Source organism: Galeopterus variegatus, unplaced genomic scaffold (assembly GCF_000696425.1).
Source record: "Galeopterus variegatus unplaced genomic scaffold, G_variegatus-3.0.2 Scaffold3654, whole genome shotgun sequence".
Lineage (NCBI taxonomy): Eukaryota > Metazoa > Chordata > Mammalia > Dermoptera > Cynocephalidae > Galeopterus > Galeopterus variegatus.
The window spans coordinates 47,123-65,503 of NW_007729765.1; the positions used below are offsets into that span (position 1 = coordinate 47,123).

The 18,381-nt window shown below is 46.1% G+C and overlaps 1 protein-coding gene across 4 annotated transcripts in view; it reads left to right on the forward strand.

The window, feature by feature from the left end:
- The first annotated feature begins 3,137 nt into the window (after positions 1-3,137).
- The window catches only part of TCHP (trichoplein, keratin filament binding), a 16,655-nt gene continuing 1,411 nt past the window's right edge, over positions 3,138-18,381 (forward strand). Inside the window, exons 1-13 of one of the 4 annotated variants that reach the window (XM_008585637.1) lie at positions 3,138-3,479; positions 4,518-4,705; positions 5,509-5,719; positions 6,313-6,369; positions 8,048-8,116; positions 8,790-8,963; positions 9,894-10,006; positions 10,179-10,245; positions 12,256-12,428; positions 13,404-13,485; positions 14,755-14,940; positions 15,519-15,662; positions 16,679-18,367. In XM_008585637.1, coding sequence (XP_008583859.1) covers positions 4,518-4,705; positions 5,509-5,719; positions 6,313-6,369; positions 8,048-8,116; positions 8,790-8,963; positions 9,894-10,006; positions 10,179-10,245; positions 12,256-12,428; positions 13,404-13,485; positions 14,755-14,940; positions 15,519-15,662; positions 16,679-16,711 — 1,497 coding nt within the window. In that variant the 5' untranslated portion in view covers positions 3,138-3,479 and the 3' untranslated portion in view covers positions 16,712-18,367. The remainder of the gene's footprint in view (positions 3,480-4,517; positions 4,706-5,508; positions 5,720-6,312; positions 6,370-8,047; positions 8,117-8,789; positions 8,964-9,893; positions 10,007-10,178; positions 10,246-12,255; positions 12,429-13,403; positions 13,486-14,754; positions 14,941-15,518; positions 15,663-16,678; positions 18,368-18,381) is intronic. The other 3 variants (XM_008585638.1, XM_008585636.1, XM_008585639.1) reach the window with 3 other exon arrangements.

An 18,381-nucleotide genomic window follows, 5' to 3' on the forward strand; every position in this document is an offset into this window, starting at 1 on the left:
TCCTGTAGTTCTAAAACTATTCTAAAATGAAGTCTATTAAAAATACAGATTCCCAGGCCCCATTTCTGAGCAACTAAATTAGAAGCTCTGTTGAAGGGATTGAGCATCAAAATTTTAAGAAAGGTCCCTATGTGATTCTGACCTGCAGCCAGTGTCAAGGACCACTCATGCACTAAAAGCACCTCATAAAGTATAAAGCATGATGGAAATGCAGGTTGTTATGATTAATCAACCGATGTTTTATTTGTAAAAATTACATAAGTAACAGTGACTATTGCAAAACTAAAAACTCAGAGAGAAATAAAAATGAAAATCATCCCTAGTTTTGCTCCCTAGTGATACCCACTGTTTTTGCTGAGTGCCCCTTTATACTTTTTCTCATGGATATCTACATTTATTCTTATTCCTGTTGTTATGATTATTAGTAAAACACAAAGCTGGAGCTCTGAGAAGCCGTATAGTAGCCCCGGGGTCTCTGAGCACACCTGTCTGCTTCTGTAGCCTGTCTCCAGGGAGGGTGGGGAGCCCAGCCTAGGTACAAAGACAGAAGCCAGAGTGGTCGATGTTGAAATGACCTGAAAACCCAGTGTAGATAAACATGCCTTGGCAATGCCACCTGCTAATTAAGGGCATCGTGTGATCTCCAGTGCTATTGTGTTCAGCTAATGGAGCTGCTCCTATGTTGTCACCCCCCTCCTGATTCCTGTCTTCTCCTCCCCTGCTAGGACACCCAAAGACACAAGTCCAAGAGCAGCCTCCAACTTGATGGTTCCCTGTTAAGGCTTCTCCTCTCAGCTTCCTGTGGGCCATAGTCACTGGCCTGGCACTAAATATTCAATACTGCTGAACTCTATGTCACCCAGCTGGTTCACATTTGTGGGCTTCTTTTAAGAGCTATACCTGCAAGCCCCAAGCTCTTGGAAAAACAGAATGAAGGGGGATTCACAATCTCTGGGGGTTGAGTGTAAATCCTGCTTCTCATGGTCCTTGCTGTGTGACCTCAAGAGAGTTGCTTCACCTCTCAGAGCCTCAGTGCCCTCACCTGCAAAATGGGGGCAGGAAAACCTACCTCCCAGGTTGGAAGGAGGCTTAAGTGAGGTAATATATCTAAAAACATGTAGTACATGTAGGTATTCAAGAAATGTTGGTTCCTTTTCTTCTTTCTTTTTGCTTCCTTTCAACAGCATATTTCCATTTTTATTTTGGAGAAGGAGGAGACCTGGGACTCAAGGGTGGGGATCTACTCATTCATACTAGTCAAATATTAATGAGTGCCTACCACATGCCAGGAACTGGGACTACAGCAGGGAATGTAATGATCCCTGCCCTCCTGGTGTAGCAGAGAGAGACCAAGCCCTGAAACCAGACAGAGCTGGGTTCAATTCTGGATCAACCACCTATTGGCTGTGGTTCCTCAGGCAAATGATGCCACCTCCCTGAGGCTCAGTTTAGGCAACTCTAGAATGGGGACAATAAAATATCTCACAGGATGCCTGGGAGGAACAAAGGAAAAGATACTTGTAAAGATGCTTAATGAACTGTGGCAGTAGCTGTTTAATCATGAAGTTAAAAGTCAAACTGTGGGGGGCTGATTGAAATGCCTGTTCAGCAGAAGAAGCCTAGAGGCCATGGCTTGGGGCCTTCAGGTCTTCAGGACCAGGCTGCTTGGGAATGGCTGCCCTCTGGCAAGCTGGTCAAGCCTTAAGCCCTTGCGTCCCACTAATAGATCTTATTTGGTCCTTTAGGCCATTGTGCCAATGAGGAAATCGAGGCTCAGAGAGTGGAAGGGCTTTGCCCAGGAAGCACAAAATCAGGATCTGAGGCCAGGTCTCCCTTGACCCAACTCACAGATTTCTGAAGTTCTTATCACTCTCAGGGAGTCCTGTCAACAAACAGTTTTGTACTGGCCTCCTACATAGAGTGTGCAGCTCTTGCTGGTCTGATCACAGTGGGTTGCTGCCTCCCCTGTCCACTGGGCAAACAACATGGAAGAGTAGTTGTGAGCTTGGCCAAGGGGATAGAGCAAGCTTGGGGAATGTCATGCTTAGGGTAGGGCAGACCCTCAACAAGCATGTGCCAACTAAGGGGAGATGTGGAAGAAAGAAAGCCCATGTTTGTGCTCAGCTGGGATGCTCCTGGGTGTGCTCCATTTAAACCTTCATTTATTCTCACACGGGCAACCCTAGAAAATTGCATTATTGTTACTCTCACTTCACAGATGAGGAAGCTGAGGCACAGAGAGATGAAGTCACCTGGTCAAAACCACACAGCAAGCCTGATGTAGGCTGGAACCCGGGCATTCTGACTATAGAGGTCACAATGTTAAACAGGATACCATACCACATCCAGGAAGAACAGATAAGTTAGTAAAGGAGTGGAGGGATTAAGGGAAGAAGAAATGGAGAAAAGAATGGGAAAATGAAAAGAGAAAATGAGTGAATATGGAATAGTTGATACATAAAATATATGTAATACATATGAGTTATAAAACATACTAATAGAATGAACATCCTGGAACCCACTGCCAGTCTAAGACACGATAGAAAGTTACCAATAACTTGTATCTACTTAATGTCAGTAGCTCTTTGCCCTGGTTGCACACTGAATGAAACTAGGGAACTCTGAAAAACACCGATACTTAGGGAGCCTGAGGGGATTTGTCTGGGGTTTGGTCTGGGCATCCAGAATTTTAAGAGTTCCCTAGATTTTCACGTGCATCCAGGTTTGAGCACCACTGGCTTACATTCTCCTCCCCTATCGTATCGCCCTGAATCTCCCCTCCCCCCTTCACCTTCATCCCACCAGGTAACCACCATTCTGAATTTTGTGCGATGAATGGATTCTTTTCCTCCATCCTCCCCTGGTTCAAGTACTGGACGTTTGCTTTTATCTCCCTCCCACCACGAGAGGGCGCCGGAGAAAAAACAGTCTCCTTTCTCTTCTCCGTGCCTCCGGTATCGCGCTGGAGTTGGCGTGGCCTTCGCCGCGCTCCGTCATCGGGCCCGTTGCCGGGGCCACGAGCAGGGAAACGGCCGGCGTTGCTGCCGCACTGACTGGGAGGGAAGCCTCGGGACAGGCCGGGTCGGGTCGCGGCATGAGGGAGCTCGGACCGGGATACTCTTCGGAAACTCGGAGGTGCAGAGAAACGTGAATCCGGAGGTTGCGCTCTTCCGGGAGCCGGCATTGGGGCCGTGACCCGTAGGGCCCTGCTGCAGGCGGCCCCGCGTTGGCGGGAACCTGGGCGGGAGTCTGGGGACGCGAGTTCAGGGCGCCTGGGGGCCCGGGATCCTGTCCTCACTCCGCTCGCGACTCGCTGTGGGTCCGACACCTTCCTGTGTAACCCGTTCTGTCACATGTGGATGTTGCGGCTGAGAGAGGGATGCGACTTGTTGGTGGCAGATTCGAGACCGGAACCTTAAGCTTTTGACTCCTGGTGCAAAGATTTATCCACTGGCGGCTTTGCAGGACGAGGGAAAAAAGTATGTTAACCCTGCCACAGTTTCATGACAGAGGTCACACATTCCCCATAGGCTACGTTTGGCCAACAGACGCAGATTATTTGCCCCCAGGACCTGGAGGACTCTGAGTTTGAGATTCTTGGAGTGGACCCAGGCCTGCTTGCTCATTCAACAGACATCGATAGCCGGGCACTGTGTAGACCCTGCACATGAGGGTAGATTTTGGGTCGGGGGAATCGTGTCTGGAGTGAGACTGCTCTCTTTCCTTTCAGATCTCCAGCTGTGTCCCCAGATTGCTCAGTGACCTCAGGCAAACTGATTCCTCTCTCTGAGTTGCAGTTGCTCTATCTGTAGGATGAAGGATCTGCCCTCTATGGTAGCCCAGAACACTTCCAGGTGTGACTCCCAGGCTAGGTCCCTCCCTGGGGGCTGCCAGAGCCAGGCCCTGTTGGTCCCAACAGGCAACCTCTTGCAGTGTACAGAGCCTAGGCTGTGATCTCAGACATTTGAGAATGAGGATCTCAGTTCTTTTATTTCTTCTACCTCCTGGGTTTCTGATCCTGGGCAAGACACTTCATCTCTGTGAACTTAAGTTGCCTCACCTGCCAATAATGGGTGACTGTAAGAATGAGAAAAAGTCATGTATGTCAAGTGCTTGGCACATACAAACGTTCCTTATATTATTGTTCCTAGATGTTATTTAAGCAGAGCAGATAAGTCTCCAGTGTGTCTAGTTCAGCATTGTTAGGGCAATCCCTATTGCTGTTCGTAGCATTCTGTTTGATGCTGGCCAGCAACCAGGTACAGTCCAGGTTTATTTAAATTGATGATTTGCAGCCCTGGTGGCAAATCATTTTTTAAAACCTGGGCCCCACTGTAGGGTGTTGTGATTTAATTGGTCTGGAGTGGGGCCCAGGTGTGGGTATTTTTTTAAAGCTCCACTGGGTGATTTCATTGTGCCACCAGGGGGGTGAGCCACTCATTGAGGGGATGAGGCCAAGCTTGTGAGGGTTGCTAGGCTTTGCAGTCAGCTCATTTTCCTACCACTGCTGTTCTCAGATGGCACTCCCTACACTGCCCTCCTACTGGTGCAGCCGGAGGCTCCTGGATCAGCAGATAGCACGACAAAGGGAGCAGGAGGCCCGGCTTCGGCAGCAGTGGGAACAGAACAGCCGTTACTTCAGGATGTCTGACATCTGCAGCTCCAAACAGGCACAATGGAGCTCCAGAACCTCCTACCAACGGAGGTAATTGTGCAGTGACTGCTTATTGGGTGGTGATTGGGGGCCACTTGTTGGTCAGGGACTGTGGCCTTAAGGACCTAGGGAGTGTGGCTTGATAGCATGTTTTCTGGAGGAATTTGCTGGGCAGCATAGATTACCTGCATGGTGATGCTTTTCCAGCTGGAAATTGAAAAAAAAGATAATCAGTGAAGTAATATATTTGCATTTAAAAAGATAAAATGATACAGAAGTGTGTTTAGTAGAATCTAGAAGGCTCCTTGTAACCCCCACATCCCCAGAGAGAACCACGCTCAATGGTCTGGCACATGTCCTTTCACATTTTTTCCCATTTGTTTTTGTGTTTAAATAAACACAAATATATAAAACCATTTCTTTAGAAATACATGTAAAAACCTGGAAGTTAAAAACATAAGCTTTGGAATGAGACAGACCTAGATGGAGATCCTGACTATATCACTTGTTACATGAGTGGGCCCCAGTTTCCTTATCAGCACAGTGGGGCTAAAACAGAATCTACTTTGCCAGGTTTATGTGACGAGTAATGTAAAATCACCCACGTTTATAGTACCTAGCACATGGTAATTGCTTGAAAAGTATTAGCTATTACTGTTATCACATGCATATATAAGCCCATTTGTACATTTTCTTTTTGCACAAACAAGATTTTCCATTATGCATACTGTTCTGTGACCTGTTGTCTTCACTTTGGCTGGGGGATACCTTCCCGTGTCACCATATTATGTCCACTTCAGCCTTTTTCACTGGCTGTAGCACAGTTGATTTATGGTGGGCTCCTTCTCACCCAGCATGCTTGCCTATCAGCGTGAGAAGATGAAGGAGGAGAAGAGGAAGAGTCTGGAAGCCCGACGAGAGAAACTCAGGCAGCTTATACTGGAGGAGCAGGACCTGCTGGCCACAGAGCTGGAGGAGCTGAGGCTGAGCATGAACTTGCGGGAAAGAAGAATTCGGGAGCAGCACAGGAATCTGAAATCAGCCCGAGAAGAGCAAAGAAAACTGGTAAATTCTCATAGACCTTTAGGAGGATATGAAGCAGGAGCATCCCCAGCCTGCCAGTGTTATGCATGTGGGGTCATTCCGGGTGTTCTGGTCTAATGAAATGCCAGTAAACTCCACGGCCAGCTGGAATACTCTAAGTCTTTGGGCAGGGAGTGTGTTTTGCATGAGTCAACTCTATTCTCTTTGGCCCCTTAAATCATTATGTCCGAGTTCCTTTTTTATATATTCCAGTTCTGTGGTCCCACAAAGGTCTGGGACTGGTAATTTTATCTTCCAGAGTAGTTGTTTGGAACAGGGAGCCCCAGTTTGTGTTTTTCAGCCTGCTGTATAATTTGAAACCTCCTAGGTAGGACCTATCAGATTTTGGCCCTCTTTCGTCACCATTGCAAGAGTCATTTGTCAATGCCATCCAGTTCTGCTCAGATGTCTGGCTTCCAGAGCTATGGGTGCGGGGCAGGCAGGTTTGAATGGCAGATGCAGACACAATGTATGAGTTAAGTAGCTCTTAGCCTCAGCTGAGTTCCTCTGTGCATTATCCAAAATGTGAAAGGATTTGAAAATATCCGGCTTTCCTTTTTGTGTTTTCTTGATAGATTGCTGAACAACTTTTATATGAACACTGGAAAAACAACAACCCGAAACTTCGAGAGGTAAAAATCAATAACATTCTGTTGATTTGACTAAGTAGATGAAATCATATTTCTAGACTTTTTTTTTTCAGCATTCATCTTGTGCTGAGTTGAAACAGATGAGGGAAACTCCAGCCACCTGACAAGAGCATCACAGAGAAGATCTGGTGCGGACTGGACTGAGCGGCTGGCTCATTCAGTTGTTTGAGAAATGTTTATTGCACATCTGTTGCATGGTCTTCCACTTGGAGTCATGGAGATTAGATGTGGTCCCTGCTCTTAAGGAGCTAGCCCTCCAGTGGGCAGCTCATTACAGTGCAGGATGCAGGATGTTGGGCAGGCCTGAGAACAGATTGAGGGTCAGAGAGGCATCTCAGAGGAGTTGCTGGGGTGGAGGAGTTCAGAAGGACATGGGGCGTTAACCTGGCATTGTAGAGGTAAGGAAAGGATGGTCTAGAGAGCTACAAATGTGTGGGTGAGCCTGGGATGTCAGATAGGGAGGGGGATCCTCGAGAGGTGAGGCTGCCAGACTTTCAATGGCCTTGTATAACCTTCCCGTGCAGGCACTGGTGCACACAGTATCCCAGCTGCATTTCAGAGAGACCGTATGGCAGCAGTGTCGAGGTGGGTGGGAAGGGATATTGCCAGTTGGGGGTTGCTGTAGCAGCCCAGCTGAGTGATGGTGAAGGCCCAAACTGGGGTGGCAGGAGAAAGGAGGATGAGTCTGCAGGACCTGGGGGGAGGGAGACAGGGCAGATTCTTGGCTTAGTAGTATTGTTCAGTGGAGATTGGGCTGGAAGAAGGCAGATAATCCTATCTCTGATATCATCAATTTATTTCAGTTTAATAGTATTTGTATGCATTTGGTGCTGTTACTTTATGTATTTGTAGTTACATTTAGAAATTGACAGTCGCTAAGTAATGGAGCATCTAGGTGCTTTTGAGTACTGTGTGGTTAACGCTGACCTGTGGGAGGACTTACGTCCCTGGCCATCTATTGGCTTAGTGGGTGTCCTCCAAAGTTGTTTACTCAGAAAAGTTTATTCAGAATGTTCAAGTTGGTTGCGAATGTTCACATTTGTAAGATGGGAAAGAAATTTTAAACTTTTATAAACAGTTTCCCAAACAAAAGCTTTTGGACAGAATGCTGTAATTCATTTTCTGATCCAGAACCCCCAATCTCTAAATAATAACCCCAAACTTGTTGCGACTACCAGTGCATTGTTTGATACTGGCAGTACATGTTTTCATAGCTACTGCTTTGCACAGGAAGCTTTGGGGAGCCAGGCAAGGGGTTGAGTCTACCCCTCACCCAGCTGTCTCCCGGGCCCTTGGCATGCTTTAGACCAACTGCAGGTGGCCTTTGAAATTGTATTTCCATTTCAGTGTCTGCTGACAGGCTTCCCGCTCAACCTGAGGAGCACTGTGAGGGACATTTCTGTTACTTTGTTCCAACTCTCGAGATTGGTTTAGATGTGCCTGCTCCTTTGGCTTTCTGATTGACTTGCATTCAGGTTGTTTGTGTTGGGTTCACCCGGCACTCCCTTACTGAACACCTGGGACACTCTGAGTCCTCACAAAGGGAAGTCACGGTCATGTTCCAGTGTGTGGGACAGAAGGCAGCACACTGTCCCCTGTAGTGAGTATCTGTCAGATGAGCCAGTGAGGAAGTTAATATTCTCCCCCTTCTCATCCTCAGATTGAGTTGGACCTTCATAAGAAGCATGTGGTAAACTCCTGGGAAATGCAGAAAGAAGAAAAAAAACAGGTGTGGTATATGACTCTGGAAATAGTCCCACATGCCACGTTGTGAGACTGTCTCTCTGTTTTTGAGTTTGTTTCCCGTTTTCCGTATTAATGACTCTAGTCGAGGAAGATTAGTCAATTTGACACATGTTATAACTGAATGTTTGCTCATATTAGAATCCTATGTGATCATTCCTGGGGCAGAGTAAGGCCAGGTGACAGGGCTGGTGGGTGGTAGGTGGAACATGCATTTGTAAGGGCATTTTTGTTGCTGGCAGTCTCTTTTGATGAAATCTGCATCGTAAACTCTGAACCCTGATTTCTAGCGCACTTCTAGGGATAAGATTTCACACCCTCACTCACCCATGGCTTTGCCTCCAGGTTTATTTTGGAAAGTATTTTGTTGACTTGTGCAAGAGGAAGGAAACTGACATTATGGAGCCCCTCCCCTGTGCCAGGCACTGTGCTGAGCACCTCCCTGGCTTCATCTCTGAGGGCAGTTCCCACAGAGAGGGAACTGAGCCCCAGAAGGTGTACCCTGGGTGAGAGTACACCCAGGGTCATGCCATGATGAGTGGGACTTGAGGCAGGGCCTACCTGGGCCCTGTGGCCTGCTGAATGGCAGCAGGGAGCTGGGTCTTTGCTGTCTGCATGGTACAGATATTGATATCCCAAGTTCATTTGGCCCCTTGTAGCAAGAAGCCGCTGAGGAGCAAGAGAACAAACGGTATGAAAATGAATACGAAACGGCCCAAAGGGAAGCCATAGAACGGATGAGAGCGGAAGAGGAGAGGAGGCAGCTGGAGGACAAGCTTCAGGCTGAGGCGCTGCTTCAGCAGATGGAGGAGCTGAGGCTGAAGGAGAGAGAGGTGAGTGCCAGCCCCCCCGGCTCCCGGGGCCTCCCCTCTGCAGCTGCTTCTAGAATAAAATAGTTTAAAAGCAATCATCTCAGGGGCGGTGATTCTGAGACATGCAACAGCAGCTGGGTTCTCCCTTCTCTCATGTGTGTTCTTCCCATCTGTGGTTCTCTTGTATTCCTAGACCGTGTGCCCATGTTCTAGAACATTAATGATGGGTAGATAATACCTGTTCTCTTTGATGTGTTTAGAGACCTGCTAGGAAAACCTTCTAAGAACTTGGATTTTTCAGTGCCCTAGTAGACATGACTTGGATGGTCCAGCACACAGCTCTCTACTGGTAGCAGGGTTTGGATCTCAAGGCATACACTAGGAGGGTTTTTGGTCTCGGAGGCTGTCTTTTGAGAGTGTTGTGCTCAGTTTTCCTGAGATGGCTAGATTTCCCATTCAGATGAGGGGAGGCCCTGTGCTCCTTTGATCTCCCCTTCCCTTCCCAGGCCTGAATGATTCAATAACTAGATACTTAGTGCCTGTTCCTTAATCTAGGAGCTAAGTACTAGGTTGGGTGCTAGAGATAGAGTCTGGGCAAGATGCACTGTCCTGGCCTCATGGAGGGAACCAGGTGGGGATGACAGATGTTAAGTTACAATAAGTGTAGCCCAGTACAGGGTCCAGTGGGAGCACAGAGCACGGGGCTCATCCTTGTCTGCAGGTCCAGGAAAAGCTCTTGCAGGAATAGTTCAGCTGTGAATGCACGAGTGTGTGAGCTAAGCCAGGCCCAGGTGGGCCGTGGGGCTCTGAGCCCTAGAGGTAGGAGGGAATCATGATCACCAGGGTGGCCAGGCTACACTTATTGTGTAGTGTCTGCTAAAAATGGAGATGACAAATGAAGGAAGATCGATTCCCATGATCTCAGTTGGGTTACTGTCTTTGTAACCATAGGCAACCAAACTGAAGAAGGAGCAGGAGAATCTGCTGAAGCAGCAGTGGGAGCTGGAGAGGCTGGAGGAAGAGAGAAAGCGGATGGCAGCCTGCCGGCAGAAGGCGGAGCTGGGGTGCGTGTGAGAAGGGCCCCTCTCTCTTCCCAGGCGGGCAAGCCTCGCTTTCTCAGATTTGCACTAGTGTCCCTGAGACCGTAAAGGATACAGCTTGTAGTAAGTAGTTGTCTAACTTCCATTTAATTCTTTATGAGATTCTGACGGCAACCCCTATTTTACTCCTTTTTAGGCGCTTTTTGAGACATCAGTATAATGCACAACTGAACCGACGTACACAGCAGATCCAAGAGGAACTGGTAAGTCTGAAGAGACAGGCTGGTGCTTTTCTCCTCTTTTGAAAAAAAAGTCTTTCACTGCTCAGTATATGAGTGCATTCTACGAAGTGTTTTAATGATTACTAGAGGGATGGGGGGAATGGGGAGATGTTAGTCAAAGGGTACAAACTGTCACTTATAAGATGAACAAGTTCTAGAGATCTAATATACAGCATGGGGACTATAGTTAATAATACCGTATTGTTTACTGGAAGTTTGCTAAGAAAGTAGATTTTTTTTTTTGGTGGCTGGCTGGTATGGGGATCTGAGCCCTTGACCTTGGTGTTAAAAGTCTGAGCTAGATCTTAAGTGTTCTTACCATAAAAAAAAGATAACTATGAAGTAATGGATGCGTGAATTAGCTTAACTGTAGTAATCATTTCACAAAGTATATGTGTATCAAACATCAAATTATATTTCAATAAAGCTGCTATTTATTTATTTATTTTATTTTATTATTTTTATTTTTATTTTATTTATTTATTTATTTTTAATTTTAATTTTTATTTTTTTTAAAGATGACCTGTAAGGGGATCTTAACCCTTGACTTGGTGTTGTCAGCACCACGCTCAGCCAGTGAGCGAACCGGCCATCCCTATATGGGATCCAAACCCATGGCCTTGGTGTTATCAGCACCACACTCTCCTGAGTGAGCCACAGGCCGGCGCCTAAAGCTGTTATTTAAAAAACAAAAACATAAAGTGAGATTTGCCCTTGGCCAACCTGTACAATCTGCCCCTCCCCAGAGGTGTCCATTTTGGTGCATATCTTTCTAGATATATTTACATACACGTATGTACAGAGAGGTGGTTTGTTTTGTTTTTGTTTGTTTTTTTGGTGGTTTTTGTTTTTTTTTGTTTTTGGCCCTTGAAACCCTTGACCTTGGTATTATCAGCACCACTCTCTCCCAAGTGAGACACCAGCCAGCCCTGTTTTGGGCTATTTTTAAATGTAATTAAAGTTGCATTCCTCAGCATATTTATTTAACAGCAAATCTCATACTTTCTAAAATATCGGTAGCCGGGGTGCGGGGGGGGAAGAAGACTTAACAACTACAACTCCTTGAAGTTGATACGACAAGCAAACAGAAAGGACATTGTTGGGTGGGAGGGAGGAGAGGGAGGAGGGAGGGGAGTTTCGGTAATGGGCCACAATAATCAACCTCATTGTATATTGACAAAATAAAATTAAAAATAAATAAATAAATAAATAAATAAATAAAATGTGTTGGGGAAAAAAATAAATAAAATATCGGTATCCTTAGATAGAACTTGTTCTTTTTTAATGGCTGTCCAGTATTCCCGTTAAGTACTTTGATGGGCTCCCTTGCTGAGACTGGGACAGAGAGCAAGTGAGCAGACCCGAGTTTTCCCTCGTGTGCCTGCCTGCTGCGGTCAGGGCAGGTCACTGGGAGCAGCAGCACTGTTGTTGCTGGTGTGCAGCTTTTTCTCCTTAGTACATCTTGCCCTCATTTTTTTATAGCGTTCCATTGTGTAGATGTTCATAAGAGCTAATTGCCTACGATGGGCATTTGGGTTGTTTCTGATCCTCTTACATAAAAGCTGCTGTGAGCATTTTGTGCATGTATCTTTGCGCATTTATGTTGCTGTAGTCTACATTCTTAGAAGTATGATTAATTCTTAGAGGTATAATTCAAAGTATACTTGGGATTGCTGCCAAATTGTGTTTTAAAAAGCTGTGCTACCAGATGTGTCCAAAGGCATGTGGTGGCAGAGGGGTCACTCCTTTTAGTCAGAGAAAAGCTCCAGGGACTGTGCAGTGTCTAAATCATCCTTACATGGTTAACCCCAGACTGTTCTGGAAACAATCCAACATCTTCCCATCTCTGTCTTGAGAACATTGTGAAGGGTCACAAATGTCTACTTTCAATGACATATGCAGAAAGGAAAAGGACGGGCAGGAGGAGCAGGCGGTAGCTGCAGAAGTGCCCTGTCCAGCCCGCCCACTGTGTTGCCACCCTCCTTTCTCCAGGAGGCAGACAAGCGGATCCTGCAGGCACTCCTGGAGAAGGAGGACGAGAACCAGCGCATCTACCAGGCCCGGCGGGAGCAGGTGCTGGCAGATGCAGCCTGGATGAAGCAGGTCATCGAGGAGCAGCTGCAGCTGGAGAGGGCTCGGGAGGCCGAGTTGCAGGTGCTGTTGAGGTGAGAGGTGGCAGCTGTCTGGGTGGGACACTCCTGGCCTCTACTCTCATACCTTGAAATGCCCCTCAGGTCACCAGGAGGGTCACCACTGTTATTGAAGCATCTGCCCTTGTTAATTTGTACATCATTCCTAAGGAGCACATCTTTGCTAATGGATCTGGCTTGTGGGGTGTTTTTCTTAAGTTACTTAAGATATAAATCATGGTTTAGAGTAATGATCTGTTCATCTAAAATCTTAGAAATTTGAAAGGAAAGTGTTACAAATTGTGGAGATGTTGAATGCTTCTTGGTCTATAAAAATGGGTCTGGCGCCTAAAAATAAAACTAGTAGATTGAAATAATCAAATAATAGGCAACATACACTGAACACTTACTGCATGCTGGACACTGTGCTAAATACTTTACGGTCCTCATCTTTCTGAATCCAGACATCCAGCCAAGTGGAAGGTACTCAGGACATAGAGACTCAAGGAGGTCACTCACTTATCCTGGGGCCAGCTAGTGGTCATCCCAGACATGTGGTGACAGGGCTCAAGCACAGGAGGTGCCGTCCTCCTCACAAGGTCCTGATGGTTTCATTCACCTCAGTGTTAAATGGCCCTGGTACAGGATGTCACAAGTGCTTTTGGTAACGAGATGGGGTATTAAAAAAAGTAACTTAAAATACTTATTCTAGCAATACTCTGAATACTTTCTGTGAATGTTGTTCTTGTTTTTTTTCTTTTTTTGGTGACTGGCCTGTACAGGGATCGAACCCTGGACCTTGGTGTTATCAGCACCACGCTCTAACCAAGTGAGCTAACCGGTCAGCTGAACATTGTTCTTAATTGTGATCTTTTAAAAGTTTATGTGGATGAGTTTATTTGCAGCTGGGCCCCAGAAGACGTGTGCTTTGGAGCCCTGTTTGTTCTTTTGTTTGCTCCCCACATCAGTGGGGGTCAGGAGCCTGCTGTCATCTGTTTTGTGTGTGCCCAGGGAGGAAGCCAAGGAGATGTGGGAAAAGAGAGAGGCAGAGTGGGCCCGAGAGCGGAGCGCGCGGGACAGACTGATGTGTGAGGTAATCCCAGCTGTGATGGACGTGGACAGCCAGTGGGTCCTGGGCACATGTCTGGGAGTCAGTCGTCACATACCTGCCACATTTTGGGAACAGTCTTCTTTGGTTATTTTAAATGGGCTTTTAAAATCATTATAAAAGTAAAATAAGCTTATTAGAAAAAATACTTCAGAAGTACTGAGAAGTAAAAATGAAAAGAGTTGCCCAGAGCCCCTTCAACTTAGCCACCACTTCTTTATTTCCCTCTACTCTCTGTTTCTCTGCATGGCATTTTCTCTACACATGTATTGCTCTGTGCTATTTGATTTCAGGCATTCGAACATACTGTTACATCTTTGTAAACACCATTTGAATGGCGGTACCTTACATCATCACATATCATCTCACAGGGGTACCGTGGTTTGCCTTTCCCCTCTTGTGGATATTCTTATTTCCTAATTTTGAGCCATTATAAGAAATACTGCAGGGAACATCTTGGTGCATGAGGCTTTTCCATATTGAGGGTTTTTTCCTTTGGGTGGATAACAGTGGTGGACTGGAGATCACAGCTGTTTTCTTTGCCATTTTGTAAATAATGTGTGGAAGATACACCCCAATCACAAGGAAATCTGCAGGGAGAAAAGTCTTTGTTACCCATGTGGCAAGAGTTATTTTAAAGTGATTTAGAATGAGGGGGAAGAAAAGTGATTTAGAGTGAGAAATTATATGTTGTGCCTCAGTATGCTACATTTTGGAATCCATGGGTAATTGGGTTCCAGCTGACTTCCCACCTTCCTGGTTCCTGAGTCCTGACTGTGGTCTGGATTGGTCGTGTGACATCACACTGCTCTGGAGCCAGGTTTCTGCTGCTTTGAGCAGTCACTAAATCCAACAGGTTAGGGGAATGACCCGACTCTACGTCTGGTCATCTGTGTGGCTTGTGGGGGTTTTTTCCGAAGCCTCTGATAGGGGGTGAGACTGCCCTCGCTGATGTACGGTTCCTCTGCTCCTTTGATCTCTTTGGACGTTCAGCTGTCTCTCCATAACACAGTCTGCATTTTGTGTGTGTTGGGGGTGGGTGGGAAATGCCTTTTGTACACTGGCAAACATGGCCCACTTTGATTGGACTGAATCCTGTGGTCTGGGCTTGCCTCTGTCTGATGTATTTAGGCCTGAGGCTGTGGATTAGACTGGGTCTCAGTGTAGCTGCAGTTGCAGCCTGTCCAAGACTTGTAGAACAGGCATCAGTTAGAGACAAACTAAAATCTTCCTTTTCCTCTCTGCTGAGGACAGGTTCTGATAGGGAGACAGCAACAAATACAAGAAAGGATTGAACAAAACCGACGGGCACAAGAGGAATCCTTAAAACACAGGGAGCAGCTCATTCGAAATCTTGAGGAGGCAAGAGAGTCAGCTCGTCGTGAGAAAGAGCAGAGTGAAGAACTGAAATCAGCCAGGAAGCAGGAGCTGGAAGCCCAGGTGGGGCTAAGCCCAAGAGTGGGGGGCAGTATCAGCTAGGGGCCAAGGAAAGACTGGAGGCAGTGAGCCTTGCTGTGGTTCTTGCTCCAGCATAGGACAGGATTCAGAGACCATTGACCTATTCCTCAGCTCGCTCACATTTGAGAGCTCAGGGCATTTCTTGATTTCCAGCTGAAGTCCTCACCCTCTTAATTGTGGTTCAGACTCCACTCCAGATCCTCCACCTCTCAGGTGCAAGGCTGGCATTCCTGTCCGTCTTTTCTTATCCTGTCTGCATCGGCAAGCAGTTGGATTACTGGGTTACTGTTCTCTATTTTTTCAGTTCAGTACCTGATACGTAATGCAAAATATTTTCCAAACACATGGCCACACCCAAAGCTTTTTACTAGGTACATAGTACCTTGAACACATAACCTTTTCCAGTTCCATAAGTTCCTTTCCTGTTCGTTAACACTTGCCATTGCTGCTACCTAGCTCTGATTCCCCAGCCAGGTAGTACCACAGGCTTTCCCTCCTGATCAGAGGCAGGGCTCTGCCCATAGGCCTTGTCTCGGGGTGACTTTGCTCTTGGCATCCAGGTTGCAGAGCACCAGCTGCAGGCATGGGAAGCAGACCAGCAGGAGGAGGAGGAAGAGGAGGAGGCCAGGCAGGCAGAGCAGCTTACTGACATCCTGCTGCAGCAGGAGGCGAAGATAATGGCTGAGCAGGGCTACCAGCCTAAGGTAGGAGCCTGCCAGGTGACACAGCTGAGCTGGACTCAGCTTGTCCTAGCCCTGTGCTCAGCTCTGCTTTTTGACTGCCCCCGGTTCTTCTTGCTGCTCATCTCTTGCATTCCTTTTTCCCAACTAGTAGGGAACCTCCATACATGGTCTGTTTCAGTCCTTGGTTGGGTTTCAGACAGCTCTTAGGAGGTTTGGCTCTGGCTTCTGCCTGCTTAGCTACATGCCTGTCCACCCTGTCTATGGAGAAGAGCAATCTAAGAAGAGCTGGGTCCATAGTTGGTGAGAGGTGACAGAGCAGTGGGGCCAGGTCCCAACTGTTGAGACAGCAAAGCTGGGTGAACAGGAGACCTATTTCCCTTTCTTTCCCCACTGTCTGATGCTCTCCTCCCCTCCCTTAGGTGCATGTATCTTTCTTTCCCTGTCTCTCAAAGTACTTGAGAAACACCCCTGTGCAGGGCACCCTGGGGAGCACAGAGAAACAAAGGCTGTCACCTCTGCCCCAAGAGAGCTAATGACTGAAGCACCCTGGAGCTGACTGAGGGCCCAATAGGCATATCGCCTCTGCCCCCCATTACCCAGGGCCACCCTGGCCACCTGGTGCTCTAAAGTGCATTCCCTAGGACACATGCTGCAAGAGTGGAGGGCTGGCTTCCTCATGGTCAAATAACTCTGGGAAACCTAATGAAACAAAATTAGAGCAGGTACTGAATTTGCCATGGGAAGTTCACGTCCTCACTGGCTGTGACTCAGAGGTGCAGGAACAGCGTTTTGACCACGGGTCAGTGAGAGTCTCAGGATCAGGGTTTCACAGAGCACATGGGAAAATGTTTCTTAGGGTGGGTACTTTTCAAAAAAAAGTTATAAAGTGCCTTATGGCTTAGGGTCAAAACTTTTTCAGCTGTGAATGAAAACAGCCATTTATGTTGTGCTTTTAGCTCTTACTTAAAATGAGTTTAATTCCTAATGCTCTAGAGACTGCTGATCTGATCAGTTTTATGTCTTTTTTCTTTTCTCAGCCTTATGGACATCCCAAAATTGCTTGGAACTGACTTTGTTGTTTCTGTAAGCACAGAGAGCAAGGATGCCAAGGCCTCTGATACGTAGCCGCCAGACAGTCGTACAGCATTCTGTTACATTCAGTGTCCAGGGCACTGTCAGATAGCTCGGCCATGCCTGTTCAGGTACACGATTAAATGCACTGAGGGCTTGGCCATGCATTAAGGTGCCGTGGACATGCAGCACCCGGCGAGAGGGCCTTTCCTGCCTTTCTTATCTAAGAAAGGCTCTTTTATAGGCACACATTTGCAGTCCTGTCAGTGGTCTTGTGATAAATAATGAGAGATTCTAGATCAATACTAAGAGCTACGAGTTGTATCTCATGACAGGATGCATAGTTTCCTGCTGTCACACCCTTAATTGTCAACCTTCAGTGAAGACTCTGGCTAGAGATGTGACAGATGTCTTTCAATTTTTATTATTGCCATTTAAATTGAACTATTGTATTGAAAATAAACTTGTAGGTCTTGGTGAAGTTTATTCAGGGTTTATTAATTTAGTGGTCCCAAAAAGATCATGTCTTTTGTATTCTGGAAGAAAACAACCATGAACAAATTAGAACCCTAGGACAGTCTGATGTGGTACATGGATGCTTTCCAGAAAGGTGGAGAGAAATGAGTCTTTCCTCCTTCAGGAAGCATTTTGGTAGAATTTTCATAGGGCACTGGGGGGTTGGTATGGGGAGGCGATCCCAACATGTATGTTACGGAACCTCAAAAGAGACCTCTACAGATCACCTGGCTTGCTAACCTTTAAAGGCAGGGCCGTGGTGTCTTGAGAAGGTCTTGGCTACGTGAAGCCTTCTGGGATTTACTTGTCCAGAGGAAGGGGCACTGAATGTAAAGATACTAGTTCAGGCTTAGAACCCCAGACCGGCCAAAAATTTCCCTCCCAGTTAAATCAATGTGACATAGTTCTAGATTAATTTCTGCAAATTCTTTGCTGCAATAATCATATTTTTATGACATTTTTTCCATACTCTTTCTCTGAGGTTTCAGTTTTTATTACATTGTGTTTAAGATTCCATATCTTAGTAAATTACAGCTAATTATACGGCATTGTTCCATGGTTATTAAAAACCAGAGTTTATTAAAAAATCCTGAGTCTAAGGACTTCATTACCTTTTATTTCCATTGTGCTGCAAAAACAAATTGAGCAGCAAACCACGTCCTTAATCTGTTTTTCATTTTCTTGTCTTGAATTTCTTTGGATATGATCCCCTGAGCACCACTTTCGTTATACATGCTCATATTTATTTTCCTCATTTCAGATGTTCATTAATTGTGAAATAAAGTTCTAGTTTGACAGCATTGTTTCCAGGCTTTGTTACTGTTGCTCTTATCTATTGCTGCAAAGTGGGTTGTTAGATTTTTACTGATTTAATCCACATCTCCTACAGGTTTGGATATTTTTTATAACTGGTCACATTTTATAGGTTACATTCATTTTTCTTGTGAAAGTGGTACTTTCTTCTTTCTTACTTCCACTGGAACCTCAGAAAATTATTAGTAATCATATACTGTCTGAGCTGCAGTGTAGAATTGATGTGGAGAGAATGCTTGGTAAACAGGTACTCAAATATTTACTGAACAAATATATTGTCTTAATTTTTTTGAAGCCTGGCGATAGTCTTCCTTATTAGTATTAAAATTATATTACGCTG